Source organism: Lupinus angustifolius, unplaced genomic scaffold, assembly GCF_001865875.1.
Source record: "Lupinus angustifolius cultivar Tanjil unplaced genomic scaffold, LupAngTanjil_v1.0 Scaffold_9_171, whole genome shotgun sequence".
Taxonomy (NCBI): domain Eukaryota; kingdom Viridiplantae; phylum Streptophyta; class Magnoliopsida; order Fabales; family Fabaceae; genus Lupinus; species Lupinus angustifolius.
In genome coordinates this window covers 23,693-47,335 of record NW_017718268.1, presented here as the reverse complement: position 1 = coordinate 47,335, position 23,643 = coordinate 23,693, and the positions used below count along the sequence as shown (strand labels likewise).

Genomic DNA, 23,643 nt, shown 5'->3' with positions numbered 1-23,643 from the left:
GTTTTGGTCTATACTAATATTTTATTAAAATAACTCTATGACTAGCAACTAGATTAATAAAATTAAGCTATATAGATCATCAAGCATACATCTATATTTAGTAGTCTATGCCAACAATTTTGAGAGTTGTTCAATGCTTATATGAATATATGTCTTGCAATCATACGGACACATGCATAATGTGACAATTAAGCATAAAACTACGTCTAGCATTATACAAAAATGATGAATTACATGCTTTAGATTATTGAACCAAAATATCTTCACTAATTCATTTCTGAAATCATAGTTAGCAAATCGTCATTCCCAAAATAAGCATTAAGTATTACAAGGTAATTCATGAAAATCAATACTTCAAATTATTCACATAACAATTCCAAACATTATATCAAATGAATATTACAATCAATCCATGGAAGAGTGTAATCCTAGCTAAGCATTTGCATATAAAACTAAGATAGAGAACAATGCAGAAAATTATAACTCACGGAGAAGTGATACCTCCTCCATAAACTTACAACAACTTCTCCAATTACTCTATCTCACCTTTACATCTCATTTCCAACACATATTATTCTAAGGAATAAGGAAAGTGGAAATCATCCTAAAATTAACCGAAACTTAGTTGGGAACTAAAAATCGGGTAACTTCCTTCTTCTTTTGTTTTTTCAGTCCCTTTTTATCATTCTGAGTTTTGGTGTTTGTGCTGCAGGGGTGGTGCGCTAAGCGCAACCTCTTCGTCTAGTCTGGCGCTTCACCTGGACAAGCTGCGCTGAGCACCATTCCTGCATTGGGCACAAGTCAGTTGACTTGTGGTCTTGCTTACTTTTTGCCATTTGACACCAATCTTTGCTTGTTTTACTCTCCTAATGTCCTAAAATGTCATAGAAATTAAATTCAAACGATTAGCACAACAATTCACCAAAATTCTAATTATAAATGCATAAAGTTAGTATTTAGAATTAAAAAATATTAATTAGTTTTAAGAATTAAGGTAATTTTCTCACTAACCCTTTTATTCAAATAACACTCCACACCATTCTTAAATAAAATGACACTCCCTATTTGACCTCAATGAATAACAGAAAAGTTAGCATTTCCTAAGTTTAACCATGATTACAAACTTGACTCTTCCATACCAAACACGCCCCAATTCCTAAGCAGCACCTTAGGAACACAAACTTGAAGTATGGGAGTGACAATTATTTACAACAATTTTTCATCTTTATCTTTTTAGTCTTGCTTTGTTTATGGAGAGGCAGAGCTTAAAGAAGATGAGGACAAGCCTAGTTCACTCAAGGCTTCACCCTTTTCTTTTTTTTAAAATGTAATTTTACTAAGCATAGTAAACCAAATATTTATATTCTGCCAATATTTTATAATATCTCTTTAGTCAATGGAAGAGAGTGCCATTTTCACTCAAAAAATGGGGTGAAATGTCATTTAACACATGGGCATATATAAAATACTTACTCATAATTTGTGAGTCTTAGATGCAAATATTAACACTTTGAAACCGATAATTGGTCATATCTAACAAATTTTCCTGACTATCGAAATATACTATATTAACAAAAATCGGTGTTTGATATTTGTTACAACTTATAAGAGCATGCACCATGCTCCAAAATCTCTTTTGGAGTGTGAAAGAATCCAACTACATAGTTGTAGACAATATAATAATACCCATCAGGTTATTCACCAAAAAATAAAATACCATCAGGTTAGCCAAGTGGCCTAACTCGTTTTGGGTGCCTAAACTGAAATTAGTAATTAATACATGGGCGATAAAGTACTCAAGATGCGAGTGTTTAATTTTAAGGATAAAAATGCTATAACATATTACTTTTGTTTTTGTTCGGATAGTACTTCTCTCTGAGTATGGGAGAGATTTACTCTACAAAAGAAGCTTTTACGATAGTACTACTCAAGCAGCCAAATTCCAAGGACTTCAATATCCTCCACAAGCCTTTCGTATTCTTCATCTTCCCCTTGTTCTTCATCATTTCCTTGCCTTGCTCCGATGCCGGAATCATTGTCGCCGGAACCTTCCGGTTTTGCCTGCTTCTTATATCACTCAGCTCCATCTCAGTAGACACTCTTGATCCAAACATAAACAAATGCCACCTAGACTTTGTAGTAGACCTCATCAACGACACCTTCTTTATTGATGCATAGTCACACATGTTGTTCTTTGAACCCTTTGCACCACTAGTTCTTGACAAGGGTTTTGGTTTGTCACAAGTATTTGTCACATGTTGTTGTTGTCGAGGCTCTTTGAAGGGAATGAGTTTGCCACAAAATATGATGTTCTTTGCAGTTGTTACAGGAGTTGGGGTAGTGAATTCTTCACTAAAGAATTCAAAGAGTTCATCTTCATCATCATCATTGGAATGTGATGAACTTTGTCCTTGTTTGGAAAAATAATCATCCCATTGAGCAGAATCACTACTATAATTTGGAAGGTCACAAAGGGATAAAGTTTCTTCTTGATCTTCTTCATATGGGTCTTGAAGTAAAGTACTTTCTTCATAATTCTTTGCTTCTTGATCTAAGAGAATTTCTTTGGCCATCATAATGTGTTATATTTACTCACACTAAATTAAGAGAGAAATTAAACAAAGGGTGAAGAGAATATAGATATTTGATGTTGGAGAAAATTAAATGAGGAATTCTCAATATATATGTGAAGGAAAGTAAAGAGGGTTGAACTAATTGATGATGGTGATGCCTTCTAGATGAAGTAGAATGAATAAATGGTTAGGGGGAAATGGACATAAATATTTACTATTTTAATAACTAGAACTCTAGAAGAGTAGGCGCCAAAGGAGAAAAATGTTTAGGATTAATTTAATTGCTTCTAGATTCTGAGTTTTCTTTAAGGGGTTTATTGTTTTTGTGTAGGATGAGTTGTCTCCACGCGTCTTACCAAAGTCTTGGCTTCAGTTACTGATAAGGTCCCACCCAGATAGCTAGAGAACTTATTTTATTTAGAGAACTTCTAATTTATTTCTCAAAATATTTCCAAAATCTACCTATCACTTTAAGGTATGGAATTACAACAAAAGTTAAAATTTTGATTTGTTAAATAATATTTGTTGGGATAAATAATCATAAAATTTGAAATGATACCATATGTACGATAATATTCTTAGTTATACTAAAAATGTATCAAAACACTATTATCTTTGTATGTATAAGAGAATTTGGATGTTATTTTTTAAAATAATATACCATTTTATATAAAAAAAAGTAAGAATAATGATATATTTTTATCATTCTATAACAACAATTTAGTGTACATGAAATTTACATACTTTAATATTTGAATTAATTACACTCAAAACATGTTTTGCTTTAAAATTAAGTCGTGCTTCTTGATATTTATGTTATAGAGAGAGAAAGTACGTAATAACAATATAAACTTAAAAATATATGTATAATGAAAATATTTCAAAGAGGTTGTGGGGTAGTTTTTAAAGCTGTCAAATGTAGTTAACTCAAATATCAAGAAATGGTAATGTAATTCGCCTTAATTTTGACAACCCAATATTTTTTATGTTATTTTGATCATAGAAATTTGTATTCAAAGACTAAATGAAATAATCTTTAAAACTATAGCTAAATTAATTTCCAATTGAATCTACTCATGTATTTAGTGTTTGACTGGTTGATTGAAATTGGAGGAGCCTGCATGTTCAGCATATACCAGGAAAAAATTTCTTCCTTGCTCATTATTTGCTGATAGCAATGAAAAATGCTTGAATTTCTTTTGCATATACAAAAGAGCACTTAGATTGGTATATGACTTTGTAAAGTTATATAATAATTTGACAATTTTATAGTCAAGGTGAAAACACTTGAGGAGAGGGGGATAAGTACTTGAATTAAATAGTTTTAAAAATACTAAGTAGGAATTATTTTTTATACTTCAGTAAAATAATATATGGATGACTTTTGACCCACTGTTGCACACTATTCCCTTTTAAATAGAGATTTTCTGTCTTAAGAAAATTATGTATATTTTTAGTCAATTATATTTTAACAAATAATATAAAAATATTAATTTTTATTTTTTAGGATTTTTTTTACTTATGTGAAACTTTTTAATTGATCGTAACAAAAAATTGAGACAAGTTTTAGCCAGGTGATTTGTGTTCATCCCCTTCCTATGTCACTTGCTCTCAACTGATTACATGCAATATTTAACTAACACATAGCTCAATCCATAGCTAGCTAGCCTAGTAGCCTTTGCTTAATAAGGCATGACTGATGTTGAGGATAGAGCACAATGCAGAAGCACATGATTGAATTAATTGAGAACAAAAGAGAAGCAACTAAAGGATAAAGAAAATAACACACAAGATTTAACGTGAAAAAACCCCTCAGTATTAGAGGAAAAAAACCACGGGCGATCAAGAGCAAAATTCCACTATGTAAAAAAGAAGAGTACAAGAAATCCTCTTATAATGATGAGGACAAATGACAAAAAAATTTCTCACAAATACTCTCTCAAATGGAACAAGAATTCTCACCAAGAATGCACTCACAATATATGTGTAAATGAAAGAGATGTTGTGTGTTGTGAAGATGATTTTGAAGCTCTCTATATGTGTCCTTTTATAGGCAAGCAAAGTCTTGGTATCTTGGATATGAAGCATTGGATGCTTGGAAACAAAGCCATAAAAGTGACATAAAATGCCACTAAAGAGAGCCATAAAATAGTCATAAAATTCTTTTAAGGCTTAGAAATGAGAGGCATCTAACAATCTCCACCTTGGCTCGAATTTGATAAGTTGCTCATCGCCAAATAATGCCCCGAAGGGCACTCAAGTGCTGTAGAGACCAACCAAGTCCAAGCAAAGTTGGAACTTGGTATTCGGAAGTGGCTTGGTAAGTATATCTGCTGGATTCTCTGATGTGTGAATCTTTTCCACCATAATTTCACCAATAGCAACAATATCTCGGATAAAGTGACGTTTTATATCAATGTGTTTGGTCTTGTCATGATAACGATTATTCCTGGTCAAATGAATAGCACTTTGACTATCACAAAACACTGTAAGAACACCCTGTATTAGACCAAGTTCATTTACCAAACCTCGGAGCCAAATAGCCTCCTTCACACCCTCCGTTGCTGAAATATATTCTGCTTCAGTCGTAGACAATGCAGCAATGGACTGAAGAGTAGCTTTCCAGCTAATAGCACTATTACAGAGAGTAAAGATGTAACCAGAAAGAGACCTCCTTCTGTCAATATCACCACCATAATCCGAATCAACATAACCTACAACGTCATCAGTTGTAGCCTTGTTTCTGTCAAATACCAAGCCAATACCAGAAGTACCTTTTAGATACCGAAAAATCCATTTTACAGCACTCCAATGATCCTTTCCAGGATTATGCATATATCGACTTACCATGCTAACAGCATATGCTAAATCAGGTCTAGTGCACACCATAGCATACATAAGACTACCAACTGCACTAGCATAAGGAATATGTGACATACGCTCCATCTCTTCCTCTGTATGTGGGCAAAGATCTAAAGATAACTTGAAATGTGCAGCAAGTGGAGTAGAAACAGGTTTACAATTATTCATATTAAACCTTTCAAGCACTCTTTCAATATATTTCTCTTGGGATAAAAACAATTTACCAGCTTGACGATCCCTGTGAATCTCCATACCAAGAATTTTCTTGGCTGCACCTAATTCTTTCATCTCAAACTCATTATTGAGTTGAATTTTCAATTTCCGGATCAAAGACTTGTCACGTGAAGCAATTAGCATATCATCAACATACAGTAACAAGTATATGAATGATTCATTTGGAAATTTCTGGAAATAAATACAGTCATCAAATTGACTCCTGCAATAACCTTGCCCAATCATAAAAGAATCAAACCTCATGTACCATTGTCTGGGAGCTTGCTTAAGGCCATATAATGATTTCTTCAATCGACAGACAAGATGCTCCTTATCAGGAACAATAAATCCTTCAGGTTGTTCCATGTAAATTTCTTCTTCCAGCTCTCCATGTAGAAAAGCTGTCTTTACATCAAGTTGCTCCAACTCCAAATCAAATAAAGCAACAAAAGCAAGCAAAACACGAATAGAAGTATGACGAACAACAGGTGAGAATATCTCATTAAAGTCAATACCTTCCTTTTGATTAAAACCTTTAACAACTAGTCGTGCTTTGCATCTTGGATCTTCAACCCCGGGAATACCGTCTTTCTTCTTATAGATCCATTTACATCGTAATGGTCGTTTGCCTTCGGGAAGCTCTGTCAAAGCCCAAGTACCATTCTTATGAAGACTTTCAATCTCTTCATTCATAGCCACTAGCCACTGTGACGAATCAACACAAGAAACAGCTTCTGTATAGCTGGCAGGTTCAACATCATCATTTACCTCTTGTGCAACTGACATTGCATAAGCAATTAAATTATCACCATCAGTGTATCTAGCTGGCCTTTTAATTAGTCTTCTGGTTCTGTCTCGAGCAATACAATAATCATCTTCTTGCTGATGAATAGGAGAAGTTGTACTGTCATCACAATCAACATAATGATCATCAATGCTAGATTGATTTGTAGAGGAAGATGGAACATCAACATTAGGAACTGTAGGTTTCACTATCAACTCCACCTTCTCGCTAGTACCCTGCAGATTACCTGTACTAGTAGAAGAAGACACAATAGATTGTTTTCCAGAAGATAAAAATGCATCCTCATTAAAAGTCACATCTCTGCTAAGAATTAATTTCCGTGACTTTGCATCAGAATACCATAAGCGATATCCTTTAGACTCAGATGCATAACCAAGAAATATGCACTCAACAGCTCTTGGAGCTAATTTACCATCATTAACATGTGCATAAGCAGGACATCCAAAGATTCTTAAGTTAGAATAATCAACAGGATTACCTGACCAAATTTCTTCTGGGATTTTGAAATCAAGTGCTGAATGTGGAGAACGATTAACCAGGTAACAAGCAGTAGATGCTGCTTCAGCCCAAAATTCACGCCGATGCCATAACCCAGCATTTGAGAGCATACAACGAACTCTCTCAAGTAGAGTCCTGTTCATCCGTTCTGCAACACCATTTTGTTGAGGATTTCTTGGAATAGTTTTGTGTCTAGCAATACCATTTTTTGTGCAGAACTCATTAAAATCACCATTGCAGAACTCTAATCCATTGTCTGTTCTAAGCTTCTTCACTTTCTTCCCTGTCTGGGTTTCAACAAGAGTTTTCCACTTCTTGAAAGTGGAGAAAGTCTCATTTTTATGCTGCAGAAAATAAACCCAAACTTTGCGAGAAAAATCATCAATGATGGTCATCATATAGCGACATCCTCCATGAGAAGGAAATTTAGAAGGCCCCCAAAGGTCAGAATGAATATAATCAAGAATACCTTTGGTACGGTGAGTTGCAGTGGAGAAACTAACCTTTTTCTGTTTCCCAAAAACACAATGTTTACAAAAATCCAATTTACCAATGCCATGTTTACCAAGATGACCTTGTTTGCTTAGAAGGTGCATACCTTTTTCACTCATATGGCCCAGGCGCATGTGCCATAATTTGGTAATGTCATTATCATGCATTGAAGAAGATACAGCTGTTGAACCTGTCACAACAGAACCTTGCAAGACATATAAACTACCAATCCGGTTAGCTTTCAATAATACCATAGCACCTTTCAATACCTTTAGAACTCCACCTTCAGCTGAATACCTACACCCGAGAGACTCTAGGGTGCCAAGAGAAATTAAGTTCCGCTTCAAATCTGGAATATAGCGGACATTAGCCAAGGTTCTGACAACACCGTCATGAGCCTTGATCTGAATAGTACCTATTCCTGCAACTTTGCATTGGGTATCATTGCCCATCAAAACAACACCACTGTCAACATGTTCAAAAGTGGTGAATAAGTCCTTATAAGGACACATATGAAAAGTACATCCAGAATCAAGAATCCATTCTGTTTTACTCCTATTATTATAAGAGACAACAGATAAAAGAATATCACCGTCAGAATTGGCTTCAATATTAGCAGCTTCAGAGGATTGTTGAAATTTTCCCTTATCTTGTTTTTCTTGTTTTTTCTTTAAGATAAAACAATCAGGAATGTCATGCCCCGGTTTCTTGCAATAGCGACAAGTTTTGTTGGATTTGCGACCTCTGGATTTGGATCTGAACTTTTTATAATTGGTACTCCCTTTTTCTTGAGTTCTACCTCGAACACTTAAGCCCTCACCCTTGTCCACAGAATTAACTTCAAGATCAAATTTTTCTTTGGACAATAAATTAGATTTAACATCTTCAAAGGATAAGGTATCATTATTTCCATACAACATGATTTCTTTGAAGTGCTTATAGGTAGAAGGTAAAGAGACAACCAACAAAACAGCTTTGTCTTCATCTTCAATATTAATATCAATATTTTGCATATCCATAATAATAGAATTAAACTCATCAAGATGAGTTTGAATAGGAGTACCTTCAACCATACGAATGGTGTATAACCGTTCTTTGAGACGAAGCTTGTTTGCGAGGCTCTTGGTCATGTATAAAGTTTCTAACTTCAGCCACAAAGCCGCAGCGGTTTCTTCATTGGCAACCTCACGAAGAACCTCCTTCGACAAACAAAGTTGAATTGTAGAAAACGCCTTTTCATCCAACTCATCCCATTGATCATCGGTCATGGAAACTGGTTTCTTTGACTTCCCATCTAAAGCTTTCTTTAATCCGCTCTGGATAAGAACGGCCCTCATTTGGACTCGCCAAATAGAAAAGCTAATTTTGCCATCAAACTTCTCAATGTCAAATTTTGCAGACATTTTGAAATTCTCAATTTAGTAAGAGCTTTGATACCACTTGTTGATGATATAGCACAATGCGGAAGCACAGGATTGAATCAATTGAGAACAAAAGAGAAACAACTAAATGATAAAGAAAATAACAAACAAGATTTAACGTGGAAAAACCCCTCAGTGTGAGAGGAAAAAAACCACGGGCGATCAAGAGCAAAATTCCACTATGTAAAAAAGAAGAGTACAAGAAATCCTCTTATAACGATGATGACAAATGACAATATTTTTCCTCACAAATACTCTCTCAAATGGAACAAGAATTCTCACCAAGAATGCACTCACAATATATGTGTAAATGAAAGAGATGTTGTGTGTTGTGAAGATGATTTTGAAGCTCTCTATATGTGTCCTTTTATAGGCAAGCAAAGTCTTGGTATCTTGGATATGAAGCATTGGATGCTTGGAAACAAAGCCATAAAAGTGACATAAAATATCATTAAAGAGAGCCATAAAATAGTTATAAAATTCTTTTAAGACATAGAAATGAGAGGTATCTAACAACTGATTTTACAAACACAAATCCCAAGTTTGTCATTAGCTTTTTTCCAATTCCCAAGCCTCACCTCTCAAAATTCTCATTTGATCTAAAAGTCTATTTAAACACCCACTTTATAATAATACTAGGTTTTACATTGCACGAGTTGTTAATTTTTTTAATATCATCTATATTTTTATATTATAGATTCTTTTAATGTTCCTCCATTGCTTTTTCAGTTTTAGCTGAAGCATGAAAGTTATTTTCAAGGGACTGTCTAATACTAAAGGCGATATATACCAAACAATTATCTAACATACCCCTTTTCTTATGTTAAAAGTCGAGGTGAGGTGGCTTTCCGAAACTCGCCAAAGTTAGGGTAAGCTTTACACCCCTATGAAAAGTTGAAAACTTACAAATGTACGTATAGATTATTTGAAGTTACCATCTTGGGACTGAGTCAGACTCTTCTATTGAAGAGAGAAGTGTGTATAAAATAAAACAAAAAACATGATAAAAATATAATTATATCTTTTTGTTTACATTTATAATGATATTTTTATCTTAAAACTATGTGTAAAAGGATCATTTCTTTTTCTGAGAATGGAGAGGATACATACTCCTTAAAACTATTAACTAATTCTTATCCAACTTTCATTGCCTAGGAATATCTTTATTTAGTGAGGAGCAATGAGAGTAAATACAATTATTGTTTATTTACCCCAACAATCATGGGTATCAACTAATGAGTGAGATGTTATAACAATATTATTATTAAGTAAAATAATATATTCATTCGAGCATTCTTATATCCTTCAACTAAATATTTTTATTAATCTTTTTACTCATAAAAAGTGATACATGTCACTTGTAAATTAATCATTAATAAATAAAGTATTTTATTATGATATATGTCTATTCTTATGGGTAGGAGGATTAATAAGAAGATGTAGTAATATGATATATCATTTTTGTGTTCATTTTGAGATGTCATTTTTCAAGTTTAGAACTTTTTTTTCAAAAGCATATCCATTAACATATTTAACTCTTTTTTTAACAATGCCTAACCCACCATATCAACAATGAATTGTTTTAATGTTGTAAAACTGTACTAAATTTTAAAGCATAATATAAGGCCAAAGAAATTAATTTTTATATATAAAATTATAAGAAAATATCATTAGTTAACAATAAAAACCTGTTTGTGTCTTATATTCATACTTACAATGTTCTTCAACTTCATTTTAAACAAGATTATCTACACACCACCACTAAAGTTTGCGCATAAATTTTCAAAAATATGTTTTTTATACTATCAAAGATATCTCTTCATCTTATATGGGTAATGAAATAATTTCTTTCAGAATATGTGGTTGGCTCTCCTTAAAAGCATTGCTCAAAAGAATTGTATTCTTAACCTTTTGGTCTTTGTGAGTATCTAGCAGAGTCATACACTACTAGACTAATACTTTACTAAAAATGCACTTTATAATACTGGAAGTATATTTGGATTAATTTTTGACAAATTATTTTTACAGATAGGAATTAACCACATATGTTTTCTTCCTTAAAAAGACTATATGACTACATATACTTTATCTCGTTATAACAAATATATAATTTATATTAAATATCCACAATTGTGGGGCTTGGGCTGCTTCCTTATACAGTGAGTGTTCTAGATGGCCGCAATAGTCTTATTTCTTCGTCAACTTGTAGATGGAGAAGTCTCATTTCGTTTCTAAGCCTCAGTCTTCAACCTCGTAACACTAATATAATAAGTCAGGTAGGATCTTATTTCTTCCCCCCTCTCTGTTTCTAGAGTGAGGCTAAAATTATAATATACGGCAAAAATAATTTTTCAATGGTCCAAATTTTTGTTTTTTTTAAATTACATACTTTTAAAAAATAATTTCTCTCGCATTCCCAATATTAAAGGAATCTAGTATCAGAGATGATTTCATTTCCTGTTTCTATGGGTATGTTAGGTACCTACATCTATAAATATATTTACAATATCTACACTGAAATGATTTAGTGATATTAGGTTTTATTGAGTCCTAGTTATCATATAAGATTTAATATTAACTTGTTTGATTCTTAAGAACAACAAAAGTCATACATTCACATAAGAAGATATGCTTAATACAAATAATATAATATTTATGCACTATTAATTTAAAGATTTATATATAATGAGTATATTATTCATTTATATAATTTTCATTTAAGAGTTAATATGATCAAATATCAATGATGAATAATATAATAGTAGTATAAAAATAATTACATTTTTGGTACATACATTTTTTTTTTGTAACACAACAATAAAACATGCATTTATTTATTTTCCTTCGGTCGAATGGAGGCAATTTGTTAGTCTAACAAACAATTTATGTAGTAAAGAAGCAAGAAAAGGAAAATGTAAGTCTCACTCATCAAAGCATTGACAAGAAATTCATGATTTGACGTCAATAAAACAAGGAAATGATTATATAATGATAAACATATAATTGGTTGATAACTTTATATGTATATTTTTCTGTGGTGTAGGAGTGATGGTATGGATGAAGTTCTTCAAGTTGAACCTGGTTTCAACTAATCTTGGAGTGTAATGAATAGGTACCTAAAAGGAGAATTAGATATTTAAGTCAATATTTATATGATGAAAATTTATGTTAGAAATTTGAAAGTCGTCTGTTTCTTAGCGACTAAACCTATTTATACTATCCAAGATGAGTAGTTGGTCCTTCAAGAGGAGATCCATAATGTGAGGGATGTTGTGAATATATCATCAACCAATTAGTTTGGCAATATTGTGAAATGGGTTTACCTTCTTCATATGGTCAATTTCGTGAACATATTCAATCGGGTCAGTGAGGATCAACAAGTTTTATTGTACGATTCTCTCATCTAAAATTTTAAGTATTTTTATGACTATTTTTTAGAATATTTTAATCCCAAAAAACTATTTTGACTCGGGATCATAATCTTTCTTTACTAATTTGAATTTTTATCTGTTTAAGGCGCCATGGCTTGAGCTCTTCCACTATGTACTTGTTTCTCATGCACAAACTTCCCATTACTCCATATCCCTCTCATATCTTCCCCCAACACCCATGCATCATCATCACGGTCCTCTTCTCTGGCCCTCAGTTCAAACCTCTTTCAAATAAACACTCTTGGTAGCTTTGTTGTCCCCATCTTGTATTTATTTTTTCCTTTTGGGATTTATTTAGTGGAAGAGGACCATCACAAGCAGAGAAAAAGTGAGTGATTTGAAGAAGATGAAGTGAGGAAGAATGTTTGAAAATGTATGAGGATAGTTTAGGTTTTACGATTAAAATGGGGTGAATTTAATTTGATGGGGTTAAAATGAAGCTCTAATTTTAAGTTTACAAAATTTGCATACCATCATTCAATAATATGTACTATTACGTTATAAAAAAATAGATGAATCTTACCATACCCACCTTAAAAGCCACATATGTCAGGGTACACATGGATGTTTTAGATTTCAGTAACCCAAACCAATTCAACCTATACTTCATAGTTTGATTCGGTCCAATAATGAGGTTAACATATATGGTAAAAGCACTATTGGAGGGTTTCCCTTTACTCACAGGTGACTCAAATTGCAAGTTATATTACACAATAGGACCATAATATTAGAGTCTGGATTATCTCATGTAATGGAGAGACCAGTACTAACCTAGGAATGACACGTGGCAATTAAGTTTTTAATGGTTAGAATTTTAAAATGCAAAAATATATTCTTAATTAAATTAATTCAAAAAACAAATTTTATCTTCCTCCACTTCAACGGCCGTTACTTCCTCCATTGCTACACGAGGAGAGAGAAAACACAAACACAAAAAGAGATAAACAAGATATGACTATTGGCTCATCCTTTTTCTTTTTCTTCTTCTTCGACGGTGACATTATAGGCGGCAGCCTGGAGAGCACAGAGTTAAAAAACAAGAGATGACTATTGACTTTCTAGACTTTGGAGTTACGTGCTTGCCATGGATTTTAGAGGGAAGAAACATAAGTTTTGATGATGTTAGTTTTCTATCTGTGTTTTCTCCCTCATAAGTTTTGGATTATTAGGGATGTTGCTAAAAAAATATGAAACCCTACATGGATGGCCTAAATTTTCACCATGGAAAATGTTTCACTTTTCTATCTGTGTTAACAAGCACAACAAATATCTCAAAACATTTAGTCCTTCCAATTGAAAGAAAACTGGGTTTCATTCAGTATTTTCTCTCTCCTAGTGTAGCAAAGGAGTAGATACAGTTAGAGAGGAAGATATAATTTATTTTTTAAATTAATTTAATTAAACATATTTTTGCATTTTAAAATCCTAACCATTAAAAATTAAATTGCCACGTGTCATAATCCTAGGTTAGTATTGGCCTCTCCATTACAGGAGAGGATCCAGACTCATAATATTAAGGTCATCATAACTAATCACATCATAATTATGATGTAATACCGAATTGCGATGATGCAGTAGCATGAATAGCAGTGTAGCTATATTAGATTACATTAGGTTGCATAAGACACATTAATTTCAAAAATATTTTTTAATTACAAAATAATTTACAATGTAATCAACATTAATTTTGTAATTGTCACAATCATAATAACCACAATTGTGACTATAAACATAACCACAACTACAATCTAAAACACAAGACAAATATAATATTAGTCCTACATTATTATTGGAATGAAGTAGTGTAACTAATGTTATATATTTGACTCAATCCCGTATTATAGTGCAATATGAGTGATGCACATCACTAACACTTAATAAGAGGTAACAAAATAAGAGTTAACAATATGAATAGTCCACATCACCAACACTTAAAAGCGGCAAAGACCACGACCAGTGAGGCCAATGTTCCTTCTATTCAAAAAGGTATCACTAAGACCCGGGTGTAGGGCATATATGTGCCTAAAATGTGTACATGATATATCACACAATAACAAAAACAATGCATACATGCAGATATAATTCATACATACAACATATAATTACTAATTAAGCATGCAATTCATACAATTAATAATTGAGCGTGTAATATATATCTATACATACAACTAATAATTAAGTATGTAATTCATACAACTACTAGTTAAGCATGCAATTTTCATATTTATTACATATAATTAATAATTAAGTATGCATTTTTTCATATTTTTACATATAATTAAAATTAAGCATGTAATTCATATTTATACATACAATTAAAATTAAGCATGTAATTCATATTTATACATATAATTAATAACTAAGCATGTAATTCATATTTATACATACAATTAATAATTAAGCATGTAATTCTTATTTGTATATACACCTACTAATTAAGCATGCAATTTTCATATTATTGGAAATTAATTAATCAATCAAATAAAAAATAATGATAATAGTAAATAAACAGTCACACATTTTATAGATTGTGGTCGGACTCTTTCAAAAAAGTCCACAGACTAGTCGCCAGATGTCGCGCCCCGATTTTCGGTTGTACGATTTTGTTACAGTCGCCACTACATTTTATAGTTAAAAATGTAGAAAAATCTTTTAAGCCCAATTACCCTGGGCTTTTGGATTTTTGATATCCAGGTTCGGGAGTCGGTTACAAGGTAGAGAATGTATTAGCACCCTACCCGCCATTCTTAAGCAGTACCCTTCATTAAAATATATGACTTTATTATTATTATTATTTATTAAATTGTCTGATTAATTAGTTACTTATTATGAAAAAATTGTTTATTTTTATTATTGAGCCTGACAATGTTGACTTTGGTCCTACGTACCCCTATTAAGCTCTGGTTCTATGTATCTCTATTAAGGGAATCAAGGCTTACGTGGTTCTTTAAGTAGAAAAAAGTTTGTTAATTGAGGGTATTTTAATTAAAGAGAATATATTTTTTAGTCAAAAATATCTATTTTGCAAGTTTTTTTATCATAAAAAAGTTTTTTATTTGGTTAATTTTTGTTACTTATTTAAAAAAAATGGAACTAAATTGATTTTAAGATTTAACCGATTGAAAAGAAGCGGCGTAGCACGACCTTTCGAAGATGATCTGAGAAGAAAGATGTATTCAGACGACCATCTCTCTATCTTTGATTAAATCTCAAAATTAATTTATTTTTTAACATTTTTTGTTGGTCATGTTTTATTTAAAAAATATTAATTTTTTGTAGAGATGTGATTTGCGATTTATTATAAAAAAGAAATTTTTATGGATTATTAAACAACTAGTGTAAAACTTGATTAAATTGAAGAATGCACCAAAGTAATTTGTTTTATACTTTAATCATTTACTAAATTATTTTTAGGAGATCGTTAATTTTTATTAATAATTACTGGATAATTATAGAAAACAAAAAAAATTCAGTTGCTAAACAATATAAAAAATTAAAAATCAAATTACTAATTATTCATTAAAAATAGTGAGATTTTATTTACTTTTTATGTTTACTCCTTATCCATTATTATTGGACCTTTGTATAATACTAATTATTGAATTATTAGTACAAGAATTATTTAAAAATTAATATTTATGTCATAGAATTAATAAAATATATTTGAAACAATTAAAAAAAAAAAAGTGAAGAAAAAAAAAACACGGACTGAAAAACTACACCTTATTGCCATAGGAGGATTGATTTTTGTATTGTGCGGGCAGGGACCACGTGTGGTAGCTGGCAAAAGTGGTGAATGTGAAGAAGATTTTTGCTCCTGATATTGACAAGGTTTTGATGAAGACACCAACATCACCAAAAATAAAAAAAAGAATAATACTTATGAAGACAAAGAAAATTAAAGCTTCAAGATAATTAGATTAAGTCTCTATGGGTACTTTTATCCTAAAACTCTTAAATTTACAAAGTAGTAATGCTCAAACTATTTTTAAAGAAAGTTGAAACACTTTAAAATACAAAACAATTTTCAAAAATAGTGTTTAACGGGTTACTTCATCTAAGTAACAGGTTATGTGTGTGAAAAAAGAATTATCCAACTTAAAACTGTCCAGAGTAATCCATTACTGCATTTGAGTAACAGATTACCAACTTTGAAAAAGTTGAGTAACCGATTACCCAAAATTGTGTAATCGATTACTCTAATTTGTTTTTAAAAGAACAGTGGACAAAGAGTTTGGGTAATCGATTACCCACTGTTAGTAACCGATTACTAAGAGCTGTTGCATCAGATGTCATATTTCAAAATGAAATGTTTTCATTCCAAACGAAATCTCTTCACTTCAAACAACTCCTACACTTTCAGAAATGCACCATGGGTGTTTGGAAAGTCTATATAAAGGCTCTAACTCTCACAACACAAATACACAACAATACACAACAACCCACAACTCTTATACAATTTTTAAAAGCTCTTAAACTTATTCTGAAGTTATTTCTCTATACTTTTTGCAACTTGCACTCAAACTTTCAAAGCCATTTTTCTGAAGTTGCTTAGAAGAGTTTCAAAGTTTTCCGAAGAGTATTATTGCTTGGTATACATAAAGAGTTGATTGGATTGCAAGTTATACTACTTTCATACTTGTAAAGGCAATCTGGCATTATTGTACATTCTTCAATATTGTTGCAGAATACTTTCTTTCATGGGGCGTGAAAAGAAAGGGGATTAGAATCACTTGTAAAGATGTTTTCCAAGAGTGAATAAGAATTAGGGAGTCTGTAAGGTACATAGAAATCTTGGGGTGAGATATTGTAATTACAACTCATAATTCTTAGTGAAGAAATCTCTTGTGTTGCAAGAGTACTGGACGTAGCCTTCGGTGGACTAGAAGGTGAACTAGTATAAAAGTCACTGTGTATTCTCTTCTCCCTCATCTATTTCATTTTATCTTGATTATTTTTTTGCATATATTTTCTGTTGCACGTTAACTCTTGATTTTGCAGAAAAAGTGGCCATAAAATTTAAGTCAACTAATTCACCCCCCTCTTAGTTGCAACCTCGTTCTTACGTGAACACGTGGCGGACAGAGATTCGATGAAGCTGGAAAAGTCAACACGCTAAAACACGTGGGGGACCGTCACAAGCTGGATGGGGATGCATAGCATCGTGTTATGGGCTTGTCTTTGGTAAATGTGTGCAGTGATTCAGTGTGGCGTGGTGCACCATAGCTGGGACACTTTTTGGGATCTGATTGACTAGATCTTTGGTCAACGTGAAGGCGTGGGAAGTAAGCAGATCGTGCGGCTATGGTTCCATGTTCATCGCAAGTGCAAGGAATGGCATGAACCCGCCTGCACTAGATCTTTTTTGAATAAAAAAAACTAACAAGCTTTCTCTCTCAGAGAAATTGATTTTTGTAGAGTTTTTTCAGTGTTTTCGGTGTATTTTTTATGTTCACCCTGAGCTCTATTTATAGTAAACTTTCAACCGCCCAATCCCAAAATATCGGTTAACAAAATTTCAAATTCAGTGTATTTTTTAGGTTGTTAGTGTATTTAATTATTTAATTATTTAATTATTTAAATTAATCCTATTTTTTTTATAAAAAAGTGGACAAAAATAAAATTAATTATTTCCTATACATTTAATATTTAAAATTTCGAAAAATCAAAATTAATAAATATAAAAAAAACATTTTTCCTCTCTTTTTTAGAAAAAGAGTATGGGCTTATAGTGGCTCTTTCCTAATTCAAAATTTTTATTTTCTAAAATCATTTTCTTAATTTAATGTAGTTTTGAACCTTTGGTTAACCTAACCACTTGGATTCAAGAACCCTAACAACATTAATTTAATTTAATTATTTATTTTGTTTTGTTATATTTTTGTATTTTTTATTTTTGAAAATGAAGCTTCTAAAAGGATATTCTCATTAACTTAAACTTAATTAATTTAATAGTGTCGAAAACAATTATAAAAAGTTCATAAAAATAGTTTAATTATTTTTATTCATTAAATATTAAAATTTCGGAAAATATCAAAATAAATAAAATGAAGTTAATTTATTGTTTTTCTTTAAAAAGTTTTTTAGACTTTTTCTGGGCCGGACAAAAATGGGTGTTCACAGCTGCCCCTATTTACTTGTTGCTTACCTGATAGCAAGGAAACCAATGTTTGAGAGATATCGTGGTAAGTGACAAGTAAAGAAATGAACGTTATTTTTGTTAAGGCTTAGAAAAAGGTTGTTGGTAAGGTATCAAATGTTGATGAAGAAGATCGATGCTCTACTGGTGGACCTAGAATTTGTTGATGCAGTTCCCACATTTGCCATGATGAACCGGGGATTTTTTGAGGCAATTCCCGCGCTTGTCGTGATGTACTAGAGATTTGTTGAGGTAGTTCTTGCGCTTGCCGTGATGATTCAGGGATTTGTTGAGGCACCCATGCTGCCAAAATGGTTCAGGGATTTGCTGAGGCACCCATGCTGCCAAAATGATTCAGGGATTTGTTGAGGCACACGTGCTGCCAAAACAATTCAGGGATTTGCTGAGACACCCGTGCTGCCAAAAGGATTCAGGGATTTGTTGAGGCACCCTACTGCCAAAATAATTCAGGGATTTGCTGAGGCACCTGTGCTGCCAAAACGATTCAGGGATTTGCTGAGGCGCCCATGCGACCTAAATGATTCAGGGATTTGTTGAGGCACCCGTGCTGCCAAAAGAATTCAGGGATTTGCTGAGATACCCATGCTGCCAAAATGATTCAGGGATTTGCTGAGGCACCCTTGCTGCCATAAAGAATCAGAGATTTGCTGAGGCCCCCATGCTGCCATAAAGAATCAGGGATTTGCTGAGGCACCCGTGTTGCTATAAAGAATCAAGGATTTGTTGAGGCACATGTGTTGCCATAATAGAGGTTTTGGTGTGAAGCTAGATAATTCACTTGCGTAATGTAATGTTCCGCACCGATTGTTAATGCATAAATTTTGTAGGAATGTATGTTGAGATGCAATTTTTGGTTTGTTTGTTTATGTTTATTAGAGAAATGATGTAGAGATGCATGTTTGAATGTTTAGTTATATGCAATGCAATGATTTGTTTGCGCTTATTAGAAGAATAGTGTAGGGATGCATGTTTGACTGTTTGGTTATATGCAATGCATTGTTTTGTTTGTTTATTTGTGCTTATAGGAAGAATAATGTGAAGATGCACGTGCGAATGCCTAGTTATATACAATGCCATGTTTTTTTTTGTTTTTTTTTCTGCTATAATGATTGGTATATGAATGTGACTATATGTTAATAAGCATATTATACTTTAATGTATGTATGTCATGATGAGTACTATATATTTCGTTTGAATGGAATAAGGAGCAAGACCTGTGCACAAATGTTCTAATGCATCACTTATATATATTTTTTGGATGGAACTCATCAACCTTTGTAGAATCGACTGAAGTGGTCCTTGTTGCTTGATGTTGATTGGTAGTTTGGTACCATAGTTTTCTTTCATCAAAATATGCCACAGTTTACTTGAAGATGTCTTTCCTTTAATGTGATCCTTAAACCGCCATAGTATGGCCTTGAGGACAATGACTAAACCTAGCTATTTTGCTCCAGTGTAGGCTTGCATAAAAAATTTCTCGAAAGTGTTGATGCTTTTTGTAACAACAAAATTTGTCCCAGTGTTCCTGTTATAAACTCTTGTCTTCACTCAGGAGGCTACAACTTAGATTCTCCAAAAAGTTGTCTCAGTTTGCGTGATTGATGATATGTAGTAGCAAGTCTTCAACTTGGGGTGTTCATTTAATATTCCCTAATTTTTGCCCAGAATACCATATGTAAGCATATGTCAGAAATTCTCTCATTTTATTACGATCTCTAGTCGCCTCCATAGGTTTTCGACTTAGGACCCCTCACCTTTTATGGGTTGCCTATGTGGGTTTTCATCCTAACAATCTTTTGTTTTTTTTTTCTTTGCTTTTTTTCTTCTGTTTTTGTGAATACCCCCGATGTGGCAACTTGAATTGGTAGGAAGTAGAAGACATATGTAAGTCGTTGTTGAAGGTGTCTTTGAAGATGATAACGTAGGAGCTTTCTCCTTACTTGAGGCATTTTGGCTTATTTTGATCGAATCAATTTAGAGTCAAGAAAAGTCACTTCACTATTCCCCCAGTTTTCAGCTTTTTATAAACTTTCACAAGAAAATGAGATCAACTCCAAAAATTGTCCTAGTTTTGACTTCTTGTGACCTTTCACTGCCCCAGTGTGAGATAATTCGAGTCATTCTTCTATTCAAATTGATTTGGTAAACTTGGAATGTAAGGCTTTAGACCATGAATCATCTTTAAACATGCTCCAATTTGAGAGGCGTCCAATTTTCCTTTGCCTTTATTGCTCTTTATTTCATGCATAACTCTTTTCTAAAACAATGATCAAGCAAAATTTGGTAAGTATTTGGGCTATGAGTGGTGATGACAAAATTTAATTTGAGTTTGGATTGGGTAGACATGGTGGTGATAATGATGATAAAATTCAATTTGGGTTTGGTTAATGTAGATGTGATGGTGGCTATGATAAAATTGAATTTATCTTTGGCTTATGAGTGATAGTGAAGTTATGTATGAATGATGAATGGTTGATATTTGATTGTGGTTGATGATATTTAATTTGCGTTTGGGCTTGTGTTGATATGGTGATGGTGATAATGAATTTTAACTTATGCATTAAAGATGAGATATTTTATCAAAATTTTACGACATTTGTGGAGTCGACATTTTTTGGTCATGATGCACATCTTAGACAAATAAACCTTTGACAAGGTCTTTTTAAGCTTGTATCGTGGTTTGGCTAGGGTTTTCAAGAAAAGGATATAAGGCTCAAAACTTGTGTTTCCCATACCCACCATTCACTCTTCTTCTTTATCCTATTTTCAACAATTTTTAAACATGACATTCAACTATTAAGAGATTTTTTCAGGTTTTGATAAGGATGACCTCTGATTAAGGCGATAATTTTTCATGAAGGGTTCCTTTTGTGATCATCGATATTGCACTTTTGCCCTAACTTTTGTCTGAAATACTAATTGAGGATTCTCTACGAGCTTTTTTTATACCTTTTTTTGTACTTTAAGCAATGAACGTTCTTTATATTCTCTTATCGTTCGGTCAAATGATTGATGTAAAAGAATATTTTTCTTTAATAACCGAATGTCAAGGAAAATTGTTGAAAAGCGACCTTCCCTGGGCTATTAAAATATTGAGGGTTATTCAAAATTTATCTTCTTTGTTGATGTTTGGGCTCAAATGGGGTGACTAGGGATATCTCCAAGATGTTTAGGAATTACAAAAATGTATTGTATCATTAGAAAATTTTGCTTGAAGATGTACATCATTTTTTTGGTTTTTACATTTTGCATCATCCTCCATTTTATTTTTGAATCATTTTTTAATCAAATATCTCATATTAATGCATAGATTAATTTTATTTGGGTTATGCGCTCTCTTTTTTGGATAAATATGATTGGTAGAGTGTAATGTGAGATGTTAGGGTGATATATAAGATGTTGAAATTTGCATGATCAATACATTAATATATACTTGTTAAAAAGATATGCATTTGAAATTAAATCTTTTTGAGTGAATGCTTGAATAGTTTAACCTTGACTGTGGTCCTCAAGTGAAGAGAATTTTTCAAATTGCTCTCTAACTTTGTTGGGGTTGAAGATAATGCAATATCGAGTATGGACTCAACCACAAATTGAGAGTTCTCTATCTTTTTAAATCTCTTCAGTTTTAATATTGATTGCTTTCAGTCAAGTCTAACAGTATTTTTCTTAAAACCAATCTTCAATTATGAGTGTCCTTAGCAATGAGATTATGAAATGTGTGCAGAAAACTGATTTCTTATTGATGCATGAAGTGATTTTTTGTTTTGGTTTTTATCATGTTACATGAATTGGGGTGCAACTTATAACTCAAAATGATGCAAGGAATTTGTATGCTTATGCATTTGTTGGGATGTATGAATGATTGAGAATGCAAATCTTTTTAAGATGCATGAATGTAATGCATGAAGACTATGTGAAGATGTATGAAATATTTTTCTTTTTACGATGAGGTGAAAAGGTTTGTGACAATGAATGCAAGAAAATTAAGATGTATGATATGGTAATGTGTGAAATATAATATTTTGAATGATTTATTTTTATTTTTTTGATAAACGTATGCATAAATGAATGTATGTATGAGTAATCTATTTATTTTTAAATTGCATGTATACATGAGTGAATGAATGCTTAATAATATTTTATGCATATATGAATGTTTAAGCCAATTAATGATTAGTTTTCTTTCTAAATACATGAGTGAATTTTTTTAGAATTATTGAGTGAATGAATAAAATATAGATGAATGTATGATTATTGTATTTTTAATTTTTTTAAGTGAATGTATGAATGAATGTATAATTTATTTTAAAAATGCATGTATGCATGAATTAATGAATGAGTAGAAGAGTGAATGAATAATGTTTGTATGGATAATTGAATGAATGAATGAATAAATGCGTAAGTCAATTAATGAAGATTTTTATTTTTGAATGTGATGAATGAATACATAAGTCAGCCGATTTTTTTTATTTTTGAATGTATGATTGAATGAATGATTTTTTCTTTTCGATTGCATGAGTGAATGAACGTGTGATTAATGTACTCTTGTTAATGAATATATAAAGGCATAAGTCAATGAGTATTAAATCATATATTTTTTCATTTTGAATGCACAAATGAGTAATAGAATGAATCAATTTAAGGAATAAATATTTTAGTTATATGTATTATTTTACATGAATGAATGCGTTGTTTTTTTTCATGAGTGAATGGATGAATAAATAAGAGAATGTATAAATGATGTATTATTTTTCTAAAATCCATAAACGGGTAGCTAATTAAAAGAATGTATGAGTAACGTATTATTCTTATATGCATGCATGAATGAATTATTTTGAACGATAGTTTTTTTGTTAGCGTATCATGGATGAAATGATTTTTTTAATGTATGTACTTATCATAAATGCATGCATAAGTAGTGGATGACGAATTTTCATATATCTATGTATCTATGAATGTACGTATAAGTCAATCAATAAAGAAATTATTTTTGAATGCATAAGTCAATCAATGAATATTTTTATTTTTGAATGCATAAGTTAGTCAATACATATTTTTATTTTTTTGAATGCATAAATGAATGGATAATTGAGTGAATGTTTGAAGATGTATTTTTTATATTTATGCATCCATAAATGTATTTCTTGAATGATGTGTTTTTTATTAATGCGTGATGAAGGAAATG

The 23,643-nt window shown here is 31.9% G+C and overlaps 1 protein-coding gene across 1 annotated transcript; it reads right to left on the bottom strand.

Moving 5' to 3' along the window:
- Nucleotides 1-1,892: 1,892 nt before the first annotated feature.
- Nucleotides 1,893-2,641, bottom strand: LOC109337704. Its single transcript, XM_019574728.1, has one exon. The coding sequence runs from the start codon at nt 2,574-2,576 to the stop codon at nt 1,893-1,895; it is 684 nt and encodes a 227-aa protein (XP_019430273.1). The 5' UTR covers nt 2,577-2,641.
- Between the last annotated feature and the right edge of the window lie 21,002 nt (nt 2,642-23,643).